This window comes from Miscanthus floridulus, chromosome 1, assembly GCF_019320115.1.
Source record: "Miscanthus floridulus cultivar M001 chromosome 1, ASM1932011v1, whole genome shotgun sequence".
NCBI lineage: Eukaryota > Viridiplantae > Streptophyta > Magnoliopsida > Poales > Poaceae > Miscanthus > Miscanthus floridulus.
The window spans coordinates 10,137,829-10,155,791 of NC_089580.1; the positions used below are offsets into that span (position 1 = coordinate 10,137,829).

General features: G+C 48.7%; 1 protein-coding gene across 1 annotated transcript; it reads right to left on the reverse strand.

Annotated features, from left to right (window-relative positions):
* Positions 1 to 2,229: 2,229 nt before the first annotated feature.
* LOC136541335 (uncharacterized) lies at positions 2,230 to 8,573 on the reverse strand. The gene is made up of 4 exons (XM_066533204.1): positions 7,835 to 8,573; positions 7,545 to 7,744; positions 3,098 to 3,172; positions 2,230 to 3,014 (listed from the first exon to the last, which is right to left on the reverse strand). Exons 1-4 carry the CDS (start codon positions 8,499 to 8,501, stop codon positions 2,583 to 2,585), a joined length of 1,374 nt encoding a protein of 457 aa, XP_066389301.1. The 5' UTR covers positions 8,502 to 8,573; the 3' UTR covers positions 2,230 to 2,582.
* Positions 8,574 to 17,963: the final 9,390 nt, after the last annotated feature.

Here is a 17,963-nt window from a genome sequence, read left to right on the forward strand (position 1 = left end):
GCTACCTTGTGTATGGCTAACAAACAAATAGGGAACATGCGCGTTAAACAATTGATGAGAAAATATACATATGTTGCATCTATTATTTAAGCGCGTAGTGCTTTAAAGTAAAAAAGCATAAAAGGGGCTTAAATAAAATGATCGATTGCAAAAGTGATTAATGAATAAATAATTTGTAAGATCATAATAACAAGGATATTATTTATTAGATTTGCCATACATACAGGGACAAATACTTTGAATAATATCATAAATGGATATTTTATAATGATAAAATATCACAAGTACAACTATAGTTAAAGTCAGCGACTAAACATAAGTGTACTTAATTTTACAGCACATAATTATAAGAGACTAACTTAGTCATTGACGAATTAATGCTGAAAATAAATAAAAAGAAGATAAGGAGCTGGCCAGGCCATTGAAATGGGATTGAACCCATTTTCGATTTTGGGCCCAGGTTGGCCCAATCGGGCAGGCACAGGGAAGGGGAGGGAGGCCAGGGCACCGGCCTTGGGCCGGCCCATCCCGCGCACGCAGCGCATAAAAGAGGGTTCGGACGACAGTTAGGGTTTCAACCCTAACCGCTCACCGCCGCTGTCTTCTCGGAGACCGCCGCCGCCGCCGCAAACCACCTCGCCATCGCCCTCCACTGCGCCACCGCTACCGGTCTTCAGTTCGAGGAGTCCCCGTCCTCCGGGGAGTAGAAACCGCTGCCGCCGCTAGCAATGTTGAGCACCTCCGCCGACGGGAGGCCGAGCAGGGCCGGGTTCCAAGTCCCCTGGTGGATCCCCGGGCGCCTGTCCACGGTGGCCACCCTGCGGCCGAGGAGGCAGCGAATCGTGGGGGGCGTGGGGGCTGTGCCCTCAGTCAAAGTTGGAGGCACCGCCGGGAGTGCCTGCGCCTTCATGCGGGCCACAGCTTCGCGCGCGTGTCGCGGCCGAGGAAGCGGCCGCCGGTGCTGGAGTCGCCACCAGAGGAGGAACTGAGGGGCCCGCGTGAGCCGGAGGCGGAGCCGAGGGTCTGGCCCTGTCGAGGAAAAAATACGGCGAGACGCCCGATCTCGCCGCGCTGTTCAAGATGTCACCGATGCCGAGGCTGGTGACCACATCCTCCTCTTCCTCAATCTTCACGGCGTCAAGCGCGGGAGCAGCCCGCGTGTTCAGAAACCACGGATCGAGCGGGGGGACGCCGTTGCCTGTCGCCACTAGAGTCGGAGAGGCTGGTGTGGGCGTCGGCAGCAAGTATGAGTACTCAAGCGTGTGCGGGATCGAGGTGAACTCCTTGCAGAAGTCGCACCAGAAGCGAGGCGGTGACGGTGCCGGCGACATTAGCTCTGTGGGGACGTACGCGGCGATGGGCTCGGCAACCACTTCATCAACGGGCGGCGCCGGGGCTTCCACGACTGGTGGCGCCGGGGCTTCAACCGCTGGAGGCGCAACGTTGCTGGGGCCGGCACCGTCCAAGCCAAGGCGAGGAGATGGTGGCTGGCTCTGCAGACGAAGGTCGCGCGGAAGAGAAGCATGGCGGCCACGAACAGGAGTCTATCGGCGGCGAGGAACTGCATTGGAACGGAAGCCACGAACAGCGGAGTCGAAGAGGCGGCCGAAAGGACCATGGCCATGACCATGGGCAATGTTGCGGTGAACACGAGGCCCAAGGCGCTCGAAGACGCTGCGGCGTTGTCCATGGTGGCCGTGGTGACGGATCAAGCCACGGCGAACTCCACCGACGCGGCGAAGGGCGAAGAACAGTTGACGAACAACATGTGACGGTAAGTCAATCTTCATCATGCTTACCGGTGATGGTTCAGAGGCCTTCGTTGCCTCTGTGTCGTCGTGCTGATAACGTGTTGAAAGTGAATGAAAAAATGAACAAGATTTTGGAACAACCATTGCTTTCATTGATCTCTTAGATATATATACAAGTGAAGGGTCACGCTGTACGAACATCATACGGACGTGACTGTTCGAGAAAATTAACTGCTAATCTAATCTCTAATCATAACTACTTGCTTGGACGGATGAGATCATCTGTAGAATAGGTGTCTGTTGGTGGACCCCGTTTCGTAAAAGGACAAAGCGGACAGATTAGGATGGAGCCAACAATGCGACAATCTCTATTGGAGCCATCAAGCATCCGTCTACCTTCTTACATCTCTTAATAACCAGCCAGAGGTTCGGTTTGGTATAAGCGTTTGCAACAAAAGACTTCTAGGCCTAAGCAACGGGTCATCAATCACCTTTAAATGCTGCGAAGATCCGATAGAACACAGCAACCTGATGTAACGACAAAATCTGGTGACAACATCGACACCTCCACTCCTCCAGCAGAGTATAATATAATGAAGAAATAAGGGCATATTAACACATAAAAGACGCAACTTAGGAGAACGAATATGACCTGAAACTACTTTCCCAGAGTTTTTCCACATTACCGACCGACCATGTGCAGTCACTCGAGTAGCAAAAGGAACTCACAGATGGGGCCAACGGTGGCGTAATAACAGGCTAAGTTAGTTCTATAATAACAAAATGGCTCCCCTCCCTCGCTCCACATCCTCAGACAAAACAGTCAGCGAGCTAGGCGTTTGCACCCAGCTCAATCCTCCCAAGATGCCCATGGCCGCCTCCCTGTGCACCTCCACCATGGTTGTTGTAGTAAGAGTTGCCACCGCCCGAGCGACCGCCTCGGCCTCTGTTGTTGTAGTTCCTCGGTTGGTAGTATCCAGATTCATAGTAGTACCCACCGCCTCCGCCACGGCCGTTCTGGTATCCACCACCCCCACGGCCATTCTGGTATCCACCGCCTCGGCCACCACGCCCTCCACGGCCATTAGGATAGCCCCTCCTGCCGCCGCCACGACCACCACCACCACGCTGGTTCTGGTAAGACCGCCGCTGGGTGAATTGCTGGTCTTTTTGTTCCTGATCCTCCACATCAGCATCAAATGTCTCCTGCTCTGCCTCAGCTGAAGGAACTTCATCAGTTGGATTCACCAGGCCTTCATCCTCCTGAAACAACATAGTTAGTACAAAGAGGAAACATTCAAACCAAAGAGAGTTCACCATCACATCATTTATCATAAAAGCAATACCTCGTGTTCAACGTCAACAACAGGAGCCTGATGATCACTGTAGATTTCAGTAGCCTGAGAATCTTCCTTCTCATCCTGTTAATGAACACATACATCAGTAAAAAAAATAAAGATGAAATCCAGAAAACAACATAGTAAAACTTTACAATGTACATGACGAGGTGCAAGTTTTTTTTTTATCATCTAAAGGGCTAACCAGTGGAAAAATGAGAATATCCGTAAAAAAATGGAAAAAAGTGTGTTGTTAGCAAAGATGCATGAACACAAGTAAAAAAGATTATAAATCCTTAACAAATATAAAGGCAGAGCTAATTAGAGAACACATTTTCCCTCAAACACAAAGACAACACAATCTAAAATAGCATAAAACAAGAAATAAAAACTCATTTTGTTTGTTACCAGCCCCTACTCGAACACAAACCCATGCGATCATGATTAAGAGACAGGCAAATCTACAGTACAGAAAACAGACACCAATCTTTCATGGACAAACAATCAGGCAAAAAGACCTAACTGAAACAAGACATCGACTTAAATAATCTTCGCTTTTCATTACGTATATCTAAAGAGAAATAAGAATGTTCACTTTATAAAAGAAAAAAAAGGATATGGTACAAACATCACAATAAATATCTTAGCATCACAAAAGAATATGCACACTGTCAAGGAAGATAAGACAGATTCCACTTTTTATATAGTTTACATTTTATACACATACGAGACTGGTTTAGTTTCTAAAATGATCGATCTTTGTAATGTGAGGATTAAGGTACCATTGCTATACAACCCTATATGATACTCGTTCAAGCAAAAACCAAAAAAAACTTTTAAGTTAGCATGAACAAATAACAAACATCACAAGTATCTAAGAACAACCTTTTATGAAGGTCATTCAAGCAATAAATAAATAAATAAATAACGAATAAATTAGCATGAACAATAACCAACACCACTGAACACTGATGTTTCTTTGTTAAAAAAAACACTCCTGTTCTCTCACTGCACAGATATTCTCCAAATAACACCCTATAGTAACTGTTAAAATATTGAGAGACAGAGGGAGCATAACTACAGTAACAATCCAAATGGCAAATTACAAGCTATTTTTTCCCCTGTTTGTAGTGACTTCACCAATGTCATAACAAGCTCGATATGAGCGTATTCTAGCATGTATAGAATAATAAGGATGAATTTAAACTCTTTTCACTTTGGTTATTGCTTTTTTCTCGGACGACGCGGTAGAGCTGCGGGTCATTTCATTAATATAGGACTTTGGTTATTGTTTGATGCATGTCCCAGATAGCAACTAAAGAACATTCCTACATTCTCAAACAGATACATTCCACTAATCACTAAATACAAAGAATTAACTCATGAGGTATTGAGTACTTACAAACATTGTTCATCTAAATTGTCGTTTCAACGCCAAATGGTGGCATGCCATTTTCATTTAATCATCCGTTTGCCCCGTTTAATTGGTCGTTTAGCTCGCTAAAATAGCCATTTTACACAAATAATGGTTAAATGGTAGGTCACCAACTGTTTAACATTTAGCATTGAGGTAAACAGACTACAAATGAATTTAGTGCTACAAATTTTCCAGCCCCATGGTTCTTAGGGTGTCACCTATCTAGGTCGTTACAAGGGTATAGTTTAGCCTTGTTACGTAGCCATAGGATAACCTTGTCCGGTCCATCAGGGCCAAATTTGTCTAGCTCAGTTTCAATCCAACTTAAGTATCTGGTATACTGAACACCACAAAAATTCTAGCTGCCTTTCACGCTATCCACTCTGACTACAATTTATGAGCTAAGTTTAAAACTATAAATAAGCAAGCCAGCAAGGGAATAAAAGCAACGGGGATTGTTCTGACAACAAAACATACAACATTGAGCATTCTAAGGTACAAATGAATGGAATTAACAAGAATAATAATGAATTCACATGCTAAAAAATGTTCTACAAAAAGTTACAGCTACAATGGTTCTTCCTACTGTAACAGGGAGTGATGATCATACAGCATTGAGCATTCTAAGGTACAAATGTATGGGATTAACAAGAAGAATAATGAATTCACATGCTAAAAAATGTTCTACAAAAAGTTACAGCTACAATGGTTCTTCCTACTGTAATAGGGAGTGATGATCAAGCTAAGTTAAATTTCATGAACAAACTGATGAGCATTATTCTATATACAAACGTCGAGTTAGATGGCTAAAGCTGATGCCTGATTGTAACATTTTCATCTATGGGTACAATGCTGCATATTTCAGAACTGAATAGATGTGTGTCTACTGTAAAGAAAGTTGATAACAGAACTACAGAAGATGGGAAACGTTTTCTTGTCTATATGTTTTAGAACTAAATAAAATGTAAGGCTTACTGAAATGATCTTATATACCTACCATCAAGTTTCATTCCACACATAAGTTGTTTTATTTATTGTTTACACACAGGTTTTATTCATCTAATTTGTAGACCTATCACGAGGATTAAATAGCATGGTCATTGCAGATGCATTTCAGGCTGAAAAAGGAATAACTTTTTTCCTATCTACGATGAATGGGCCAGTAAGTGTGTTTCATATACATACTAAGATGAGCTCTAAATTTTATGACTTCCAGTTAGTTAAGACTGATGGTGGCATCTGACAGAAAATTTGATCAGCCAATATCCTGTACCATATACGGAAAAATTGTGTTTTTTTATGAACCTGTCTGTCTCACTTCAATATCGGTGCTATCTAAAGGCAAATACATATATTAGGGATAACAACATGCCAAACATATTATGAAGGCACTAGCTATGGGTGTTTCGGAAGTTGGCATGACTGACAAATATGAATGTCAGGAAATGAACAGGAGGGATCAGTGAACCAAAAATTTCGTAATTTGATTGAACAAAGACAAAGGTGTTTTATTTCAGGACTTCTTGGACCACCAAGTTTCCAGTTGTATGAAACCATGGTGCTTATGAAAACGAAAAAAATTCCAATCTTTATTAAATAGTTTAGCTATGTTGTCACGGGAACCCAAAACTATGCCTAAAGCAACACGAGATACAAGCACCAGACACTACAATTTCATTGTCATGACATAAAATTGCTGCGGCAATGGAAACTAATGTTAGCAAAATTAAGAAAGTCAATTATCACAAATACACTAATGTCCAGAATACAGATGGTCACTTCGAAGATGTAACCTAAATTTGCAACATGTAAACAAACAAGTGATATTGATTTTCCTGATGAACCCTAGAGCTTACATCACGTTTTCAGCTAAAAAACTATCATCATTTACGACACTTGACTGTCGTAGCTTTTTAACATCCCCATACGTATAAAGGGCGTACCCAGTGCAGAGAGCTCCCGCTCTGTGCGGGGTCTGGGGAAGGGTGTTAGTGGCAAGCCTTACCCTCACCTGTGCGATGCGAGAAGACCGCGATTCGAACCCGGGACCTTCCGGTCACAGGCGGTAAGACTCTACCGCTTGCACCTGGCCAATGACACTCTAGTTTTGTTCGAAGTCAAACTATTTTAACATTGACCAAGTTTATAGGGAAGATTATTGACATTTATGACACTAAATAGGTCCACAATAGAATTATATTTCCTGATGAATCTATTTAAGCTTATTTAGTAATATATAAGTATGCTCTTTGTAAAACTTAAGATAGTATAACAAATAGGATAAAATCAACAATAACCGGCGTTATCAGAAAGATCATTGAAAATCATTAAACCATTGTATTAAACAAAACAAGTAATAATATGTTTTGTTCTGTGACAAACATATAATGTAAAAGAAACTAGCTTCCTGGCATTGCAACTAGACAAAAAAGTAGCATCCAAGTTTTACAAGTGTAGTTCAGCACTAAGATCCAGGAAACAAAAGCACTGTGACATAGTGGCACCCTATTAATGAAACTGAACCATCCCCCCCCCCCCCCCCAACAAAAAAAAAAGGACTGGCCTAAGTTCCTCCACAGAATACAGGTCTAGAATACTTTAAAACAAACATATTGTTTGGTTCTGAAATCATTTCTTATAGGCTAAATACTCAGGGCATGAGAAAAAAAAACAAATGAACCTATAAATCATCTTCTAGGTTTCTTTCCAACCAAAGAAACTAATTTTCTGTTCAATGCATTACTATTTACAAAACATCAAAGTAACATATTGTTTAGAAAAGAGCCCAGAGATGTATCTTCCTGTGGTGTTAACATAAACCCAGATACTATGAATCAACATTAGATAACTAATCTGGAGTATGGACAGTCATACTAGAAAAGATATAATCTACAAGCAGCAGCCTCATAAATAATTGTATAGTAAAGTAGATCAATCATACATACACAGCAAGACAAAGTTAATGGATCAGCAATCATTTGGAAATGCCAACCAAACATTGACGAAAGGACGAAAGCAAAATAACAAGTATGATTTCACCTTGTGTCCTTCAACAGCCAGGTTCTCCTCAACTGCTTCCGGTGCCTGAGGTGACACAACCATACTCTCCTGCACCTGCACACTTCCAGCTCCAAAGCTTGCCACTGCAGCAGCCAGATCCAATGGTGGCCTCATTTCTAGCTGAGCTGTGTAGTAGCCCGATGCCATGATCCTATCCAGCTTTGCCCTCACCCCAGCATCTACAGCCAAAAGGAAATACAGATTAAGTCTAAGTCAGACTATCCTACCATCCAAACAAAATCAAGCTAACGCCCTGTAGAAATACCCACATGTGATGGTGGAATCAGGGTGGATGGGTTCATCCGCACGGCGGAGCCAGAGGCGGGCGTGATGGGCACAAGCCTGAAGGGCGTCACGGTGCGAGACTCCGGCACCAGCTGGAGGGCGCGACGCGGCGAGGGAGGCAAGGGCAGAAACCGCGTTCAGATCGGTCTCCGCGAGACTGTCCTCTGGATCATCCCCGACGTAGTCATAAGTGAGGCAGCTGCTCCGCTCGAGCTCGCTCGCGTAAACCAAAGAGACGAAGTCGCTTTGCTGCTTGACGTCGAAGAGGGAGCCAAAGTAGACGAGCGCGAGGAGGTCCTGGACTGACGAATCTGAGTCGGAGGAGGAAGCGTCGGCGGCGGGGGCAGTGGCGGGGGCGGGGCGGGAGGAGAGCTCCTCCGCGACGGCGGATGCGAGCGGGGGGCGGAGGCGCTCGAGCTCGTCGATCAGAGCGGCGACGACGGGCTTGGAGCGGAGAACCTCCTCCTGCTCTCGGTTGAGCGTCTTGCCGGCGGCGAGCGACTCCTCCATCTGCGTGATGCGGTTGTACTTCTTCCGCAGCGCGCGGAGACGCTTCGATACTACGCTGAGCACCGGCCCTTCGGCGGCCTCGGCAGCCATCGTGGCCGCAGCGGCGGCGGAGGCGGTCGGAGCGGCTGGGGAGGTGGCCATGGCGGAAGGCTAGGGTTTTAGTGGCGATTTGTGGCAGGAATGGGGGGCTCGGCTCGGGGGAGGCGACGAATCGAGGCGTCGGCGCGTCGGATTTTATGGGACAGGGAAGCAGGCAAGCCGGGTAGGGCAATCGGGCGATCGGGGTCGCCGGATGGTCATGCACGAATCGTAAAGCACTGGCTCGATTTTGCTCGGGGCTGGGGCTGGGTCTGGTCTGGTCATGGCTACGGTCTTGGACTGACTGACCGCGGTACGTGAGCATTTCCACGGCCCGGTCCGACCGGAAAATCACCGCAAACTCCGTACACTGATACCTTGGCTGAGATTCTGAGCCTGTCCTGAATAAATTATCTCATACTAAGTTAATTTTATTTATGTTAGACTAGATTTGTAAAAAAAATACAAACATTTGTGAAATCAAATGAGTAAGTATGTTATGAAAATATAGTTTATGATGTACTCCCTCCATCCCAAATTGTAAGTCATTCCAAGAATCTTGGAGAGTCAAAGTTTTTCAAGTTTGACCAAATTTATTTAACAAAATAATAATATTTATCATACCAAGTAAGTATCATTAGATTCTTCATTAGTTATATTTTTATATTATACCAATTTCATGTCATCAATCTTTGTGCTTCTCTCTATAATTTTAGTCAAACTTGAAAAAGTTTGACTCTCCAAGATTCTTGGAATGACTTACAATTTGGGATGGAGGGAGTATCAGACAAACTAATTTGATGTCATAAATCTTGACATTTTTTCTATAAAGTCGGTTAAACTTGAAAATTACTCTAGGAATTTATTCAGGATGATGGGGGTTAGTAAAGTGAGGATGTGACATTAAAATTAAAGAAAATAGTGGAGAAAATAAGAAACTATGTCTCCAATGGAACCAAGATATAAAGAAATATGATATGTAAATGATGCAGAGATAAAACATGTGATTGGATAATTTTTTTTTGAAAAACTATCCGTAGAAATATAGTTTCTTAGTATCTAATGTCTGACAAGTATATAAACTAGCTCATACTCTCCATGTCCTATAATATAGTTCAAAATTTTAGGATAGCTCAAGAAAGAACAAAAAAACACATGTGGTGTCGGGTTCATAAACCCGGGTCCCTCATGGACCTGCTTCACAGCAAAAGCTCGGCCCAGCAGACGACGTTGCGAACAACTCGCAACTACTGGGTCGGCCCAAAAACATAATGACAGGCCAGAAGGGCGATCCAATCTCCGACTGGAAGGCCTGGTTAAGAAAAGGACAACGCTCGCTTTCGACTGCAGCCCGCCTCGACTAGAAGGCCTGGTCAAGTAGGAACAACGCTCGCTTCCGACCCCGGCCGCCTCTCCGACCGAAAGGCCTAGCCAAGAAGGAACGACGCTTGCTTCTGACTCCGGCTTGCCTCTCCGACCGGAAGCCTTGGCCAACGCCGCTTCCGACTCTGGCCCGCCTCTCCGACCGGGGATGCACCGAACCTCTGCTTATAGCTCTTCTCCGACTGGCGTAGTTGGAGGCGACTGGGACCAACCGACCGAGGACGCCCGCTCGGTGAGGACCTAGGCAACGAGCAGAGCAAGTAAGGCAGGACGCTCAAGTCAACTGCAATACCAAGGACTGTACCATGTACACCTGCAGTATAGTACCGACAGGGCATGTCAGAAGGGTGCCCTGTCACCTTCCAGGCATGTCAGAGCCTAAGCAGTGTTGTGGGCGCCGATGTTTGCCCTACAGTGTTGTGGGCGCCCTCAACTCCCATACCACGCGAACACGGTAAAACCCCCCACATGCCTCTGGGCATCAACAGTGTTGTGGGCGTCGTCATTTGCCATACATGGTAAATACGGTAAAATCTCCTACATGCGTCTGACATCAACAGTGTTGTGGGCGCCTACAATCATCATTATACCCGACGGCGTGGGCAACAAGACTTAGTAGCATACGTAAACTCTCTCTCTCTCTCACTTGTAAGGCCGTCCACTTCATCTATAAAAGGGGATGCGCCCTCTCCCAATGACATCGACTCTCGGATAATTCGACCACTAGGACGATTCGATCGATGCAAACACCCAACGAACAACTCCAACAAGAGCATACGCTCAAATACTTAGCGCACGTAGGAGCTCCTGTCTCTCTCGGCTCTTCGATCCAGAGTTCGACCGGAACACTTACACCCCCTATCTTACTTCCTTCCTTTTGTAACCCCACAGCAAACTTTGAGCACCTGGGCTCATGAATAAAGTCTTCAACCGACTCAGACTGGACGTAGGGCACATTACCTGAACTAGTATAAACCATGTGTCACTGAGTGCTAGGTCACATCCGATCATAATGTACGGTAAACTACAAATATTTACGTGTTGGTCACTTTCTACACCGACAGTTGGCGTCATCCGTGGGGAAGACGTCGTACGTTCACGACTTTGGTCATTGGATGGCCCACCTTTCCGCCATTTTCGTCATGGCGGGCTCAAGTGATACGACTCGCTTCGGCTCGTTGGAGTTTTCCGTACTCCCACCAGTTGGGATGTGGGTTCCACCCATCTTTGAGCCGTCCTAGGCCTTCCTCTTTGGAAGCCTGGACGTTGTCACCGACTGGCTCGGCGTGATTCACCTCTGCGAGGAGGCACTTGTTCTGGCGCCCGTCGGAGGGGCACCCTTCGTCGGCTCTGGGACACCCAGCGACTTCAACGATGAGGAGCCTGCGCTTCGCTCCGAGCCCACGCAGGGCTCAAACCCAACTGTGAGTAACGTACGCTTTGTTATTTACTCATTATTTCTTGTTTTTTGTCGATTCTCTAGAGGGGCCCCGTTGTCCCTGCCGCGACCGCCATGTGACCGGTTCCCCCATGGCCTCATGTCCTCCGCGGACACGTTCCCCCAAGGGCTCCGAAGGATGCTGGCGCCACCCCCTCTCACATCTGAATTCGTGGGGATGGCGAGCTACGCTCCTGCCTCTTTCCACGACCTCATGGATGAAGATGTTGAGAGCGACGGCTCCAGCATCAGCGATGTCGTGGCACCTAGCCACCCTCTGTCCCTCGAGTGCGCTATTGCGGACGCTCTAGGACAGCCGTCGGTGGTGGTGGAGTCTCTTTAGACCCACACCCCTCTGGACCCTCGCACGGATGCCCTTGCATGTGCCCAGGAGCACGACGAGGAGCTACGACAAAGGCGGCAGAACCAGCCGCCACCTATGTCGATGCGCTCGGCACACCACGATGTGCCCCATGCGCATAACCCGATGAGCGGCGCTCGGGGTCGCGCCCACCAGGTTCAGCGCAACATCATCGACGGGGGGAACGATCTCCCACAGTTCACTCCGGCTGGTCAAAACATCGCTGCGACGGTGATGCTTCTGTGCGGCCTTCCCGAGCGTGTCGACCCACAGGAGCAAGCAGTCCACCGGAACCTCCAGGCGCTAGTGGAGACCGCCGCTGTTCAACAGGCGAAGAGCTCCACGTCACGACACCGACTCATGGCCTCTCTCCCCACCAGGGGGCGGGGATGCACCAGACGCATCCACTCGCCGCTACAGTCACCAGGTGGAGAACAGGAGGCCGCAGCTATGCCACAACCTGACCCAGCGCCTGCTCCACATCGGGCGCCTATGCACGGATGTCTTGGGCCGAACCAAGACGCTCACAGCATCATCAATAACCGGCGTCAGGCCTAGTGTGAAGATGATGTCCACTGGGCGGCAGTGACAGCAGGCAGCATGGGCTCTGGCCGAACCATCGAGGGGACCGGTGAGACGCACCCTAGGCATGGTCGCCGACCAGACGACCGGAGTCCCAGCCCGGATGGCCCGGGACCATGGGCCTTTGGCCGACGCATCTAGAGAACGCCGTTCCCACAATGCTTTCGACCGCCTACCAACATCGCCAAGTATACCGGGGAGATGGACCTCGGTATATGGCTTAAAGACTTTTGGCTCGCCTGCCGAGCCAGAGGAGTGGATGATGACCACTTCATCATTCAACACCTCCCTATCTGTGTGGGGGACACATGTTCGGGCATGGCTCAAATTCCTCCCACACGACAGCATCCGTGACTGGGCGGACCTCAAGAGGGTCTTCATCGAGAACTTCTAGGGGACGTATGTCCACCCTGGGAACTTCTAGGACCTCAAGAGCTACCAGAAGGAGCCCAACGAGTCCCTGTGGGATTACATCCACATGTTCTCAAAACGGTGCAACTCCCTTCCTGATATCATCGATGCAGACATCTTCAGCGCATTCCTCTCCAGGACAACTTGTGAGTCCCTGATCTACAAGCTTGGCTGCCTAAAGCTCCGAACCACCCGCGACCTGCTCGACGTCGCCACAAACCACGCCTCTAGCGAGGAGGTGGTCGAAGTGGTCTTCAACAGAGGCCGGGACAAGGACAAGGCCAATCGCAAGGACCGAGACAAGGGCCCCTCCACGTAGATGGGCAAGAAGAACAAGAAGAATCGGCGCCGACAGGCCAACTCCACGTTGGTCGCCACAGCTAATCACACGGGCAAGCAACCCTAGCAGGGCCTGCTTGACCACTTCGATAAGCTCGTGGATAGCCCCTACACCAACCATGCCTACCCCATCAAGCTCCTCTACAAGGACTATGAGCTCCTCAAGCGCTTCCTGCGATAGGCCGATGGGCCAAAAGAAGGAAAGGGCAAGGAGGCAGCAGCCAAGAAAGGAGGCGCGGTGGGCAAGGATGGGGATGACTTTCCTGACCCTGAGGAATGCATCATGATCTTCGGGGGATCCGATGCTGTCTACTCCAAGTGCCAGCACAAAGTGCGCTACAGAGAGGCATGCATTGCCGAGACGACCGTCCCCACCTTCCTTTGCTGGTCAGAATCTTCGATCACTTTTGATCAGAGGGACCATCCATCCCACATCGCCAGACCAGGACGCTACCTGCTCATCGTCGACCCCATCATTCGCAAGAAGCGTCTCACCAAGGTGCTGATGGATGGAGGCAGCGGCCTCAACATCCTCTACATCGACATCCTCGATGCCATGCGCATCCCCCGATCGAAGCTCCATCCGATGAACTCTCCCTTCCACGGCGTGATCCCGAGAGCGCAGGCGTACCTGCTCGGGCAGATCGACCTGCCCGTCACGTTTGGTGACTGGGCCAACTTCCGCTCAAAGGTGCTTACCTTTGAGGTGGTGGACTTCTCGGGGTTCTACCACGCCATCTTGGGGCACCCATGCTACGCCAAGTTCATGGCAGTCCCCAACTACACCTACCTAAAGTTGAAGATGCCATGACCGAATGGCATCATCACTGTGGGTAGTGCCTTTTTGCATGCCTTCACGTGCGACTATGAGCATTACGAGCTCGCCACTGCCATCATCAACTCTTTCGAGCTCTCGTGGCTTAGGGAGTTGTCGACCCCAGCAGTCCCAAACTGCAACAAGCCAACATCCTCGACTACCTTCTGCCCACTCGAGGAAACTAAGGCGGTGGGGATCGACCCCACTGACCCTACCAAGACAGTGTGGATCGGGGCCCAACTCCCGACCAAATAGGAATACGAGATCGCCGACTTTCTACGCACCAACCGTGATGTCTTCGCATGGAAACCTTCCGACATGCCAGGCATACCACGGGAGGTTGCTAAGCACGCACTATGCCTCATCCCAGGATCAAAGCCCACCAAGCAACGCCTACATCGCTTTAACGACAAGAGGCGTAGGGCCATAGGCGAGGAGGTCGCCAAACTTCTAGCAGTCGGATTCATTAAAGGTATATCACTCCGACTGGCTTGCCAATCCTGTTCTTATGAAAAAGAAGACTGGGAAATGGAGAATGTGCGTTGATTATACTGGCCTCAACAAAGCATGTCCGAAGGATCACTTTCCTTTGCCACGCATAGACCAGATAGTCGACTCCACCTCGGGATGTGAGATCCTCTCCTTTCTGGATGTCTACTCAGGCTATCACCAGATCACGATGAAAGAGTCCGATCAACTCGCAACCTTGTTCATCACCCCGTATGGTTCGTACTATTATGTGACCATGTCTTTTGGTCTAAAAAATGCTGGCGCCACCTACCAAAGGTGCATGTAGCAATGCTTCACCGATCGAATCGACCCGCTCGATCAGCCTGATCACGCCGAGTGGCCAAAACCAACAATCACCGTCTATGTTGATGAATTAGTGGTCAAAACAGCTCAAGCTTGTGACCTGGTCGCAAACTTGGCCGCGACGTTCATGAACCTCCGAAGGTTCAACATCAAATTGAATCCTAAAAAGTGTGTTTTTGGGGTTCCGAAGGGGAAGCTGCTTGGATACATCATGTCCGAACGCGACATCAAGGCCAATCCCTAAAAAATCACAGCCATCTCCAACATGGGCCCCATACGTAACATCAAGGGCATACAAAGGCTCACTGGCTATCTGGCCGCCCTGAGCTGGTTCATCTCTCGGCTCGGCGAGCGAGGGATGCCTCTCTTCAAGCTACTCAAAAAAACAGACACATTCATCTAGACTAAGGAAGCACAGGAGGCTTTGGAGAGCCTCAAAATGTCACTGATGTTGGCCCTAATCCTCGTCGCTCTTGAACGAGGAGAACCCCTCCTCCTCTACGTCGTGGCAAGCAACCACGTGGTGAGTGTGGCCCTAGTCGTCGAAAGGGAGGAGCCAGGACAACACATTAAGGTCCAACGACTCGTATACTTCATCGGGGAGGTACTCACCGACCCCAAGGTCCGGTACCCCCAGGTGCAAAAACTCTTATACACCGTGCTGATGGCAACCTAGAAGCTCCTACACTACTTCACCAACCATGAAGTCACGGTCGTCACTTCATACCCACTCGGAGACATCATCTGCAACCGCGACGCCGCGGGACGGATCTCCAAATGGGCATTCGAACTCATGGGTCACGACATTAGGTATATCCCTCGTACCGCTACTAAGTCCTAAGCTCACGTGGATTTTGTCGCCAAATGGACAGAGGTACAGTTGCCGACCCTGGACGTCACCCATGAGTACTGGATGATGTACTTCGATGGGTCCATAATGGCACCCAGCTCGGGGGTTGGAGTGGTTCTGATCTCCCCGAACGGGAGTAGGCTCCACTACGCAATCTGCCTCCACTTTTTGGCCTCAAACTATGCCATGGAATACAAGGCTCTCATTAACGGACTGCGCATCGCCATCGAGCTCGGCGCGACGTGGCTCTACATCCGCGGTGACTCAGAGTTTGTCGTCGACCAAGTCATGAAGGAGTCCTCTTGCAAAAGCCCCCTCATGGCAGTATACTTCCAGAAGGTGCGTAAGCTCGAGGACAAATTCTAGGGGATCGAACTACATCATGTCCCCTGAAAGGACAACGATGCCACCAATTTTCTCATGAAATTGGCTACTAGGCGGGCTCTAACTCCAGATAGGGTCTTCATCAACGAACTTCACGAGCCGTCCACCCGTGTCCTAGAAAATTCAGTCCAAACATGCCCCAACGCTGACCCAGAGCTTGGGGGCTCCGACCCTAGGGCCTCCATGATGACATCACCCACCGACATCACCATGATGGCGCTTGATCAAACCGACTGGCGAGCGCCGCTGCTTGCCTACCTCCTCGAGGAAGTTCTCCCACCCAAAAGGACTAAAGCATGATGGATCACCCGACGTGCTAAGACATTCATCGCGATCAGAAACAAACTCTACAAACGGAGTCCGTCGGGAGTACTTATGAAGTGCGTCCCTTCCGACCAAGGCAAAGCAGCTCCTCCTCGAGGTCCATGCTGGAATCTACGGACATCACGCGGCCCTAAGGTCGCTGATCGAAAAAGCCTTTCGCTAAGGTTTTGACTAGCCCACCGTACTATGAGATGTAGAGGAGGTCATCCGCATGTGTGAAGGATGCTAGTTCTACACTCGGCAAACTCATTTGCTAGCACAAGAGCTCCAAACCATCCCCATCACCTGGCCGTTCATGGTCTGGGGCCTTGACATGGTAGGACCCCTCAGAAAGGGCATGGGTGGCTTCACTCACCTACTCGTAGCGGTCGACAAGTTCACCAAGTGGATCGAGGCCAAGCCCGTCACCAACATCCGCTCGGAAGAGGCTATCAAATCCTTCCTCGACATCATCTATCGATTCGGTGTTCCTAACTATATCATCACTGACCACAGAACTAACTTCATCAAGAAGAAGTTCCTAGACTTTAGTGATGGATACGACATTAGGATCGACTGGGCCTCGGTCGAACATCCATGTACTAACGGTCAGGTCGAGTGAGCCAATGGCATAGTCCTCCAAGGACTCAAGCCGCGCATCTTCGACCGACTGAACAAGTACGCTGGACGATGGATTGTAGAGGTCCCCATGATCCTCTAGAGCATGAGAATGACCTCAAACCAATCCATAAGGTTCACACCCATCTTCCTGGCCTACAGAGCTGAAGTAGTGCTACCCTCTGACCTTGATCACGGCGCCCTAAGAGTGAAGGCCTTCGACCGTGACCGAGCCGCGGAGGCTCAACAAGACGCAGTTGACCTGCTTGAGAAGGCCCACGAGACGATCGTCATTCGCTCCACTCTCCGCAAGTACCATGAGAGGAAAATCAGAGGGAGAATCCTCAAGGTCGGAGACCTTATGCTTCAAAGGACCCAATCGACGAAGGAGAAGCACAAACTCTCTCTGCCATGGGAAGGACCCTACACGATGACCGAAGTAATATGATCGGGCACCTACCGACTGAAGGATGACAATGACAACGTTCTCACCAACACTTGGAACATCGAACAATTACGTCGTTTCTTCCCCTTAAATTCGGTCTTACCGATTTCTTTTATTCAACGTTTGCTCCTACAAAGCACCCCGGCCCGAACACTTTTGGCCCAGGTCGCTCGGGGGCTCCATGAGGGTGCGATACCACCTCTCTTTTTACTATCTTATGGTAAAAACTTTTCTACCCGAATGAAAGGGTAGTCTGTTCCTTTAATTACCTTACGTAACTTTGCTTTTAACATTCCGACCTATCGCACCCCACCACTACCTACGGTTGCGAGTAGCTGAGCCTCGTGGGCCACGCTCGGGCTCTTAAGGTTGCAGCCTATGGGATGAACGGGTAGGTGCAAAAAAGAAAGAATAAAAAATAAAGCTATGCTAGGGTAAAAATAAGGAACGAATGGGACAAACTTCCCCGAACGAAGTGATTCATCATAAAACAAAATTGTTGTGTTCATTAATACACAAAAAAATGTTCACACAGGGGACTCCCCCACAAACTTATCCCTTACACAAATTACTTGTTTCTACTTTTACATGCTATTATGGCTGCCCGACGGCATCAGCTGTCACGCACGACCGGCAAAGGTAGGGGTTGCTCGTCCTCCGGTTGGATGGCGTTCAGCTTGGTCAGAGGTGGGACGACGTTTTGTTTCGACTCAGGCTCCACTCCACCCATAGGCTGGACGACGTCATCTGCACGCGCGCCTTCAGCTATGTTCGCACGGTG

What these genes read in the sequence shown, in the direction of transcription:
- LOC136541335 (XM_066533204.1), bottom strand. Translation starts at nt 8,501, where the DNA reads ATGGCCACCTCCCCAGCCGCTCCGACCGCCTCCGCCGCCGCTGCGGCC. An exon ending in TGGCTGTTGAAGGACACAAG is followed by an intron (nt 3,173 to 7,544) that starts GTGAAATCATAC and finishes GTTCATTAACAG; the next exon opens with GATGAGAAGGAAGATTCTCA. An exon ending in TTGTTGACGTTGAACACGAG is followed by an intron (nt 3,015 to 3,097) that starts GTATTGCTTTTA and finishes ATGTTGTTTCAG; the next exon opens with GAGGATGAAGGCCTGGTGAA.